An 11,742-nucleotide genomic window follows, 5' to 3' on the forward strand; every position below is an offset into this window, starting at 1 on the left:
AAGAATTATGGATAAATATTTCTATTAAAAGGTTTGTGATTTTTTAAAGATAATAGGTTACAAAACTTATTAAATTATATGTTTTTACTATGTGAAATAATATTATGAAATTTTCTGCTGGGATTAAATTTTATTATTAAAATATAAGAAGGTCCTTGTAAAAAATTTCTTTATATTATAAAAAATAAGTCTTTTTATACACTTCTATGACACATCTACAATTAAAAGCATGACATTTAGTATGATAAGCAAATATCTTAATATTGATATTATTTAAATGAATAAGGTTACATTATTGCAAATATTATATCAACTATGCACATGGCGATAATTAAAGTTTTTCAGAAATATGTACTTACAATAACATAAAAATACTCTGTAGTTTATGATCCGGCAAAATCGATGAAATATAGCACTCTTATTGCTATTAAACACGTCTTTCATATGCTTCTTACATATTTTGTGTTTATAAAATATGTTAAAAGTATCAGTTGTATACAAAAAACTGAAAGCCTATTGTTGTTTGTAAAGAATGTTTGCAAATAAAATATTTATATCACGAATATATAATGAATACCTTAACCGAGTTTAAGCGATAAAAATTTTACTTCAATACGGGAACGTTTCGATTTACCGCGCATCGATTTATGATTTGAACTACTACCTGAATATCGATCAATATATTCGATATAATATGATGCGAATTTCACACATATGTACATATGTAGTGATTAAACTTTATATGTAATTTTTGAAGTAAACACACTATGAAATAAGCAGTTATGCATACTTATATGTCATTTGAAAACAAGGTATGGAACAAAATAGATAAAAAATTAAAGATTTTATCTTCGCTACAAAAGGCACCCAATACAGTATATTTAGCAAGTAATAAAATACATCAGTGTTAGACACAGTACAATACTGAAATAATCATATTATTAATGTAAATATATAATATATACATTTCGTTATAATGATGCGAATAAATCTATAGATTAAAATAATCTATTTAAAAAAATATTAATAAATATCTACGAGCGTGTACACACAATTAAGTGACTATTTGTGTATCTTAAGGTACCGTGTTATTCCTTACTATCATTATTAAATTCGACATCCCTAATTTAAAAGCAACAACAAACAAAAACTATAGAAAATAGAATATTTACTTTTGTTTCGTTTAGTCTCACTTTCACAAGAGCGGGATGCTCAGTCAGATGCACCGATTTCGTATGGCATGCTTGCAATTTTCTATTCGATTTCGATCTATCGAACGATAGTGTCGATTCTCGAAAAATGTGATCACGATATGTAATACAACTAAAATACGATTTGTAAATTAAAAAAAACGATAGAGGGATGCATCAGACTGTGCCAGGATATATTTATATATATATATTTTTTTTTCGTTAACTAACTATATAATCTACAACTACATTTTCTAAATACCTTAAATTTTTCGATCAACCCCAAAATACGAACTAAACGGAATTTGGTCATTATCCATAAGATATCATTCAAATATCTTGGCAGACCTTGGCAATAACAATGGCTTGATCTCGACTGACTTGTTTAAGCAGTAACAATACAGAATTATATAACGGGATAATTACTGATTGCTACATGCGCTAACGTGATTTTGCTTTCTTCGGTCGCTAGCTCACTAAGCGCATGACTATGATCGAAACCGATACAGGCGATTGTGTATTCATGATTGAATTTTTTAATTTAGAACAGGACGCAAAGCTTTTTATCGCATATGTAATTGAATTATGTACGAAAATTGCGATATATATTTATGATGATATATTTCAATTTTATGCCAAAAATATCAGTCAACGAACCATAATCGAACCTGCACAGTTAAAACTATAAGTTTCTCGAACAAAAAGAAACTAACGTGAAAAAACGTTATTTTGTGTGGACGTAACTTAATAGTTTAAGCTAAACTTTTTAAAACGACCACACAACAATTATAAAAGAAATATTATTTAAATGTAGCTTGCTTCTCTTTTTTCTAAATAGAGAAAAAGAAAAAGAGATAAAAAGAAAGAGAAAGAGAAAGAAAAAGACAGAGGATAGAATTTGGCTTTCGTGTACAGGCCAGAGTTAGGTTTACATCTACAGGTGATAAAAGGTTTTACAAATGACTGACATAAAAAGAATATAATATTATATATATTTAATATATAATCTGGAAATAATATATATTTAGACTATCGGTTATATTACTTGTGGCTATATCGTATAAACCTTTAATATTACATTATATTACAAAGTGGTATGTATGTGTGCGCATTGTTTTGACATTCCTGAAAGGATGTGTTCTGTCGGACGCGCATTTTGTTGAAAACGCATTCGACAAGAAGACGAACAATGATTTTGATATTAATGGAATTCCTGAAGAGAATGATAATATGAAATAAAAATCGATCTTCAGGTTATACATATATATATAAAAAAAAAAAATCTTTGTATACTCGACTATGACGTAATTTAACGATTACGTCTTTAATTCATAGTAGTAAGCGCGAACACAATGTGGACATGGAATATCAATATTTATTCACTAAACATATAAATAAAGTATAAAAGTACCATACATAAATTGGTCGGTAATTCGAGATAATATTCTCAATCACTGATTAATCAGGAATGCCAATGTTTATGAGAATAATGGCAACCAGTGCATACTGTTTGCGATACTGCAGCACATTGTGAAACATGCAGCTATACACATATAGATTCTGTCGGAACACATTTGTATTTATGATCTTTCTCTTGAGCACGTTGGTGGATTTGAGGAGATAGTATAAGAAAATACACGTCGCCGTTACTTCTGAAAAATCAATGGTTTATAAAATTCAGACGTGATAACTATATATCCGATCGCTTATAGATCAATGAAATTCGAAGCGTATCAAAAGATAAATTCACTTGAAAGTTGAGCTTTCTGTCTGGGACACAAAGGTATACCGTGAATGTGTGTGAATATGTATGTATGAGCATATATATATGTATATATATACGCATGAGTGTTCCTCTTTACAAACTTTGTAACACGGAGAATCCGTTTTAAATCTTTTGCAAGAGGCGCTTGTTACGGAACTCACGTGATAAGCGTAATACAGTAATCTAATTGGACTGTGTGTTTACACCATTTTACACATCACTCATAGCTCATGGTCATTCATCGAACTATGATTGCCCAAGAAAAATACGCGCTCTAATACTCTCTATTCAGTTATACGAATACGTAGACGTTGCCACTTTCCATTGGAAAACTGTATGCAATTCGGGTGAATCACACTGCATTCACTATAAAACAACTTGCAAGTGAATCGACAACATGTATATATTATATATATATATATGTACTCTTCTATATCAAAGTCACGCCATCTTTTTCAGAGGGTGACACTTATAAATTAATAGACATGTCTTGATCATATGGAGTAAGATTCGTGTCGGACGAAGAAGCCGAGGTAACTGTTGCTGTCGCGGTTGCGCTGGTCGGTGATTGAAGAGGTGTCGATGTCGTTGGCAAATGGTAGGTGGGACTTTCTAGAGTAGAGTTCCAATGACTTCTTTCAGTTCCATCGCCACCATCATCCGAGACGATCGAAATATCAGCTATTATGCCACTCTCTGTAATTACATCAATATATTTGTAAAGATATAAATACTTATAATCGTCTGACTTAAAAAAAAAAAAGAAGAATTATGATACATACCAACACTACATTGGCTATTGAGGGTAGTACTGCGATGATGAGGTCGAGGACTTGTATCCAAACCAAGATTCAGTGTCGTTGGAGGGCCGCTACTTCCGCCGCTACTCGATGATGAACTCACGGAAATAACACTATGCGGCCTTCTGCTACAGCGTCCCGAATCCTCTGACATTGATACTGCTATCGAGTTTCTAAATCTAGGTGCTATTTAATAACAAAAAATTAAATTAATCGTTTTTTAATAACAAAAATTAAATTAAGCTTATCAATTGATTTAAATTCATATAAAATCATTTAATATAAATCTTATTTTGTTTAAAATACTTGTAATGGATTGCAAACTTACTTTTCGAGAGTTGAGCTACACTAATAGAACGATCATTAATTTGATCCGCGCTAGGCCTAATGTCCAAACAAGGTTTATTTCCGATGCCCATGCTCGACATTTCCGCCAGGCGCACTTCTGTCATCATAAAACGTGTGTTCTCATTAAATTGAGTCGCACAAGAAACTATGTTTCAAAATATACCTCTGTTTCGCAGCGCCTGCTTCCATAAAAGGTTGCTCAGTTCCTCCGTCCAGGCTTTCTTAATCTCTTCGCTTGCACACTGCAATGTGTACGTATCGCCTGGTTTCCTCTTGCGGAACCAAATCTCGAACTTCGTAGGTGAGTCCGCGATCACGGCTGTTAACCCGATGTCCGTTGTTTTGATACTATGCTTATAGATGTAGATATCGAGGTTCTGAAAAGATCGATCAATTAGCATGCATACAGTGTATATCTAAAATAAATATACCCAACTATTATAAATTAAAAGACTCACCTTTCTGTCGGGGAATCTTCTCGCTTTGCTGAATAGAATAAGGTCTTCGAACAGGAAAACTTGTCGTAGGCACTTTTTGCCTTTACCCTGCCATACTAAGAACTCGTTTTGACGAAGCAGTCTTCCTTGTTCCTTCACGTTCACCTACAAATTACGTAAACATTACCGTCTATAATGTCGCGAGCCTCCGACAAAGAACGCATTACATACACTCTCCATTGCCATTGTTGAAACGATTGTCTCTTCTACTATATCATTATTAGTTAGTTACATTACCGTGTGACTACGTATTATATTTTATTATAAAATACATGGACGTACATCGCAATCTCGCAGTGAATCCATCGCCAACAGGTCGTTTCCGTGACGTAATTGGAATCGTACCATCTGTTCAGCTGCCCTCAATTCTGCTTCTCCCTCGACTATTGGCTTCATACCGTCGTCCTTTTCGTCCTTGTCGTCTTTGCCGGACATTTGTTCCGAGAGATCAGTGCCCGCTTTGACCAACTGTTGCAATAGCAGTGCGTACTTTCCCATTCGTTGAACTGGCTTCAATAGATAACTAGCGAGGTCCATCTTGTCACCAAGCTCGAGCTGCTTTTGCTTAAAGAACGCAGTACCGTACTCGGCCATCAGGGAATCTGAATTTGGTTTGTTCTTGTTGTATAACGCATAAAGATAGAATTTCTTCTCCTGTAACATAAATAAGTATCAAATGTAATGATTAATGCTATTAAAAATTTTTAACTCTAAACATTAAATATTTTCTATACTAAGATTACTAAGAGAGTTATTATTAGAGATTACAATCATTCATCACTTGAAACATTATGAAACTTATTGATATGTTTATTTTGATTCTTTCTTTTTCGTTTATTATGTTTGGAAAAATATGAAAAGAATTCAGAATTATAACTCAAAATTTTTTAATTTCACTATTCTATAAATTTATCTATTATTTTATTGATATTTCTAAAATTAATTGTACAGATAAAGAAGAAAGAAAAAAGATACTCACGTGTCTAAGGAAACATTGTCCCACATTCATTGGCGACTGCTCGCATTGTTCCAATTCCCGTAAGAAATGCTGACCATGGAACTCGTATATCTTCTCGACATTGCCGAAGATCACGTTGCGCTGTCCCCTGAGCGCTTGAGGAATGTCCTCTCTCACCAGCTCCGGAATATAATTCTTCGGTGACAAAAACAAGTTACGGTAAGATTAAATGCAACTCGAACGTGTTAGAATATACGAAGTGAAACAGTTACCTCTATTATGTATTCGAGGGACTTCACGTAGTCTCGTTCGGTCTGTATCATTTCTCTCATTATGAGCAGTATTGTTCTGCAAGGTGAAATTCCTCGTTAACCACAGTGCCGTGCACGTAACAATTCCGCATAATCGCACGATAGAATTATGGTATAGATAAGCATTGTTAGCATGGCTAAACTGGGGAGGAACACGGAAGAAGAATCGTACGAAAACGTAACGCGAGATCCGTCATCTCTCACGTACAAGCGGGGCGAATATACTTGTACGTATTCTTGGTGAAAATTTTTTAACAGGAATGTTAATCAGACTGGCAACAATAACTATGCTCATCCATTAATTGTACATTATACATGCACGTATAAACTTGTTACGACAGTAAACAGTAAACTGGAGTGGAAAAAAAATACTAGTTTAAAACAACGTAATTATACATACTTTTTCGCCTTCATTCCAGGAGCGATGCTGGCAGCTCTGTGAAGGTGTGAGTTCACCGGTGGCTTCACCAACCGTCTAGGAGCAGGACTTCGGGGTGGCGTTCGTGGTGGAGAGCAATCGAGCAGCTGTTCGGCGCTCTCTCGAAGCTCTGCAATGTTGTCCAGTACAGGACGACCGCCGCTTCCTGTCGATCCTACGCTCTCCATGGGACAAGCGTACGATGCATTACTGTCGCTGTCATCCCATGAAGTTCCTGGAATAATTGTTGCGCGTTACAGAGAATATAACCGAATGATAACTGAATACGAGAATCTTGAAAATATTTTTCAATTTCGAACAACTTTTTTTTTTGGTCTTTATCTTGAAATAATTTTTCATATCTTATTTTGAATGTTAATAAACGAAACGAGGTTACATAAATTATACATGAGCATTCATATTAATAAATGTTTATCAGTTTTACATAATTATAATAGATCATTCAGTATTATAAAAGTATTCTTCTATTCATTTTTAATAGAATATTGGCAGCAATAAAATAAAAGATGGTAAAAACAAGGAGATTTACGTACTCTTGGTCAAACTGTCTTCCCAAGAGGTGGCAGACTCCGAGGAGGATCTTCTTCTGGCGGGGCTGCCAGGTGCGGAGGTGGTCCTCGCCATCTCGAGCGCTTCCGCACACTTGTTCCTGGCGATGCGGCATTGTTCCAGAAGGATTTCGTTACCGAGCTTCTCGGCGAGTGCCATCATTTCTGTGAAATGCTCGGGCGGCAAGGGTGGTCTGGCCATCAGGAACTGCTGGGCCCCTCGTTCGCCGGCAAGGCGTGCCTCCTGGGCCCACTCGTACGCCCGATCTTGAAGCAGGCAACATCTCGACGTGTCTTCGAGGTACTCGCGCCTGTCCTCTAACCGGGAACCGAATCCTCGAAGGTGATGCTTCAAGGATCTTGCGAGTTCGCGAAGTCCGCTCGCACTCGCCGCCTCGGCAAGGTCGCTTCCTTTGTCAAGATGTCTCTGGAACGAACAATTATCCTTCGATTATTTTTCATTATAATTGAATTATATCGATGATCTTTATTTTCTGAAAAATTACTAAATGTTCAAAAATATATAAAATATTCGAAAGAAAATATATATATTTAAAAGGTGAAACAGATACTTATTTTTTTCGAAATTTCTGTAGTTATATTTATACAAATTTCAATATATATAAATATACCAAATGATTATTTTCGATCTAATTGATCGGTGTAAATTACTATTTAATAATTCTCAATTATCAGTGATATTTAATCTTAATTTTACAACATTTTTAATCAAAACTACCTAAAAAGATTTATATTTTATTCAATATATAATATAATAAATAATTATACATTTGAAATATAAACCAGTTCAATTTTTAAATAATTGCAAGAACAAAAAGATTAAAATTAATCAAGTTAATTCACCATTGATTAATCCTGGTTTCAAATATTTTAATGTTCATTCTCCTTTTTGCTCATTTCATAATAACTGAAGATATCGAGATTGTGCTATAATAAAAGATACACACTGTATCACCATACGTCTCGGAAGATTGATTACTATAGAACAAACAGATACACCAGACGAGCATGAGATCCACGTTATTCATGGATTTATTGTTTCTTCTCGGATGCGGTTCCCCCAGAACAATGTTTGTTCAGATTTGCCATGAATACAATATTGTGTGTAAACACACGAAAGTATTTCATCGGTCTGGGCGTAACAAAAGAGAACAATAAAGACCCCGCTCCTTCGGTGGAAACGATATCCTGTTCTGGGCGAATCGAACTGGAAACTCCCGCGGTGCACTAGGGAACCGTGTCTAATGGCGAGACCATAAATCGACATATGGGGAAAGGAACGCGGTGATGAGCGAGGGAGGAGTTCGTCCTCCTCCCTACAGGACGACATTGTCTATTTGTGCATGGAACATGGAGACTGTTTACACAAAATCTACAGGGTGTTATCTATGAGCCTACCATTGGTTTGTAAGCGTGATACACATTTTGACTTGAAATTTATCAATCGCAAAAATACACTCAATGAGTTTAATACAATAAGTTATAACAATAATTTTGTACATGAAACGTTATGAATATATACATATAAAGCATAATTTTTTTAGTAGGAGAATATCACTTTGAAGAGATAAAATCAATCCTTAAAATTTATCTAATTTCAAAATTGAATGTTCTATTATCATATTAAAAAATATTCTTAGGTAGAATTAAATTCATAAGATTAAAAAAAAAATTATATTTGAAAACTGATAATAAATTTTAATTGAAAAAATTTCTATGCATATAATTTATTCTGCATATAAACATTTATTAAAATCAAAATTTTTTAGGAAAGTGAATTTCATTAATAATAAAATAATAAATGAAGAGTTTAATTAATTTTTTGTATTACACAAATATAATATAATACAATAGTTATTATTTGAAAAATGATTATAAAATTCAAACATTGTTTTATTTTAAAAATCTAATATATAATCTAGACAAAACATTTGTCACAATATCAATTTTTAATCTCGATATCAAAAAAAAAATGTTTTTTTTTCGCAATAAAATAAAACTTTCGATTCGAGCGATAGGTTTTCAATATATTTTTTGTGACATTATCGGTATCCTTTTTCCCAGATAATACGTAGCAACGATCGTGAAAGCATGAAATCCCATTGGACATGGATCAGTAACAAGATCCTGGAACAAGGACGATCTCGATGGAGTAGCCGTGACGAAAGCGCATCACGTACATTAGAGCGTGTGATCCGTCCATAAATTAGATACATGCAACTGTCTGCCTATGGTACAAATTTACGCCTTCGACCATGTCGATCTAATACGTGTTCCTTTAAATCCATTGAACCGTAACTTTCCTGATGTATCGAATGGATGCTTATCCACCAGACCAGCTATTTGGATTAGCCGACGAAACTCAATCACGAGTCTTGATCAGGGCGATTTCCGGGGAAAAAAAAGGTTTCAAAGCTGAAGGGATAGCAGAAGGTATTTAGAAAATTGAATTCGAGAAATCGTTCCATTCCCGTTGCCAGAAATACGCTTGATCAAAGTTTCTACGTTTCGTGCTTCACGGTCGACTGAGAGCGTCATTGCCGCAGGATCTCGAAGCTCGAAGGGTAGGAAAATACCTCGCCTTTCTGTGTTTGCCCTTACTACTCGGACACGTGGCTCCCTTAGGGCCTCGAGCCATCGCAAATGCTTCTCTTTGCTTTTGGAACGAAGAATTGCGACACGTGCAGCGGTGCACGTTAACGATGTGTGTCGAGGATATCGCTGAAGTTTGATCCTAACGAGCATTGCTAACTAACGCCATCATGGAATTAATCGTTTCAACGGTATCGATATCGCTGAAATTTTAATATCAAGTATATAATAGAACTGGAAAATGTGTAAATCGTTACGTATCGGTAAAAGTAAGATTGCGTGTCAGACTGGTCGGTAAGACTTCTTGTAAAATTTGAAAAAATTACGAGTGGATTGCGGTTATTATGTTTGCCAAGTAATCGAAATTATAAGTCAATTATGTAACACGTTAATGGATATTATTTTACCAATTCATTTTGATGTAAATAGTTAAAAATTTGATGATGTTACAATATTGCATTATTGAAAATTAAATTTGAATTTTTCTAAAGTTATTCTTGGCATTTAGATCGTTATTTTTTACGTATATTTTTGATGATATTACAATATTGCATTATTGAAAATTAAATTTGAATTTTCCTAGAGTTATTCTTGGAATTTAGACCATTATTTTTTACGTATATTTTTTGAAGAATTTTGTTGAAAGCGATAAATATTATTAAACAAAATTGTTAATTTCATACTTTTCGATAGTATAATGTTATAAATTATTATAGAAAATTCTTATTATAAAATACAATGTCGTAATCAGCACGTCAATCTTTCGCACGGTAATTTCATATTTACATATTCAGATCCAATTTATTCACACATTCAAATACGTTTTTCCGCTTTTCCCCTTTACTTCGTGTAAAAATTTTTCTATAATTAAATTAATTTAAAAATACATTAAAATAATTGTCTCCCCACGACGAAAATATAATATTTTATTAAACCGATCAGTTTAAAAAACATACTTAACGCCAATGTCTCGATCGAGACACTAGTAATGAAAATGAATGGCGCCAATACCATTGCACGTAACTAGAATGCTTGACGAAGTTTCAATCAGGATATTGAACTTTTTGTATAGCATGTCGAATGGCTGGCACGATGCGTGAAATATCGCCAAGGGAAAATGACGAGGCGTCTCTTCATCGCGTTTAATCAACGAGATCATTCCTATGCGGGGCGCGTTCCCTCGTGATCCAGTCCACGATCCTCTCGAACGGAAATCTCGAAATTCGGATGGATCGGTCGACTCGAATTCGAGTGGAAATTCGCCCGCATCCTTATGAAATCGAATGGCCCGCATTCGATAGTACGAGAGAAAAAAAGGCGATCGAGGTAGCTATCGCGTCCCCGTTAGAGAAATCATTTCGCGTTACTTTGACGCAAGAAACGCCGCGAAAGTATGCGCGCGCACACCATATTTTGCTATATATTTCCATATTTATAAGCGCGTTACGAGCGCCTAGCATGCACGGTTCGTTCGCGGCTATGTTTAATTAATTTACTAGAGACACGATAACCTGTTGGTCGAATTCTTTCATTGACCATAACATGAAAGTTTTTGTAACGAGTCGTTTGATAATGTATATTTTTTTCTAATTCTTTGGTTATTTCAGAAAGAATAAGTTAGTAGGTCAAAAATACATCGAATTAAGGTAAAAATTTATTCTTTATTATCTCTTATTATTATCTCTTATTTGGATCAATTGTTTGAATATGAACGAAATAACTTGATTTTTATTTTGATTTTTATTACGATATATGGTATAGTATAATAGATATAGTGGAAATTAATTGATCTGTTTAAATCTTAAATATTGTTAGTTTAATATTTAATAATAAATTAATATTCTTATAACATTCATTTTTGTTTCTTGAGAATAAAATTGTAACGCAATTGATTATAAAAAATTGAAATCATTTATATTTTGTTCTTGATTATATCATTTTATACATCAAAACAATGTCAACAATCTCAATGAAAAAAATTTAATTATGAATTACCTGCTTATAATATTATTATATGAATATTTTGAAAGGCAAATTTTCATAATTATACGAAAAAAGAAATTCGAAAAATTATATTTTATAATTTGACTTGATAATTTATTTTATCGATATTATGATGAAATATAAAGTAATTATGTATAATCGACATATTTAAAAGATAAATTTCGATTTTATAAATCAAAATAAACAAAAATTGATCTCACTTCATCTAACACGGATTTAGAATTTAAACATTTTTCCAGGAACTGTTTTTTTTTTTTTTTTTTTTTTTT

General features: G+C 33.5%; 2 protein-coding genes across 4 annotated transcripts in view; one reads left to right on the forward strand and one right to left on the reverse strand.

Moving 5' to 3' along the window:
• Positions 1–6,487, forward strand: part of LOC102678112 (syntaxin-17) — a 9,027-nt gene extending 2,540 nt beyond the window's left edge. The window contains exons 6-7 of the transcript XR_004149936.1: positions 5,552–5,777; positions 6,289–6,487. The gene's annotated coding sequence lies outside the window, so the exon portion shown is untranslated. The remainder of the gene's footprint in view (positions 1–5,551; positions 5,778–6,288) is intronic.
• LOC102677970 (puratrophin-1-like) overlaps positions 1,412–11,742 on the reverse strand; it is a 217,670-nt gene continuing 207,339 nt past the window's right edge. For 2 of the 3 annotated variants that reach the window (XM_006612466.2, XM_031508934.1), the window contains 10 exons: positions 6,842–7,283; positions 6,270–6,522; positions 5,831–5,906; positions 5,580–5,753; positions 4,883–5,254; positions 4,562–4,705; positions 4,267–4,480; positions 4,084–4,200; positions 3,738–3,941; positions 1,412–3,651 (listed from right to left, as the gene is read on the reverse strand). In XM_006612466.2, coding sequence (XP_006612529.1) covers positions 3,425–3,651; positions 3,738–3,941; positions 4,084–4,200; positions 4,267–4,480; positions 4,562–4,705; positions 4,883–5,254; positions 5,580–5,753; positions 5,831–5,906; positions 6,270–6,522; positions 6,842–7,283 — 2,223 coding nt within the window. In that variant the 3' untranslated portion in view covers positions 1,412–3,424. The remainder of the gene's footprint in view (positions 3,652–3,737; positions 3,942–4,083; positions 4,201–4,266; positions 4,481–4,561; positions 4,706–4,882; positions 5,255–5,579; positions 5,754–5,830; positions 5,907–6,269; positions 6,523–6,841; positions 7,284–11,742) is intronic. The other variant, XM_031508933.1, reaches the window with a different exon arrangement.

Source organism: Apis dorsata, unplaced genomic scaffold, assembly GCF_000469605.1.
Source record: "Apis dorsata unplaced genomic scaffold, Apis dorsata 1.3 scaffold_113, whole genome shotgun sequence".
Lineage (NCBI taxonomy): Eukaryota > Metazoa > Arthropoda > Insecta > Hymenoptera > Apidae > Apis > Apis dorsata.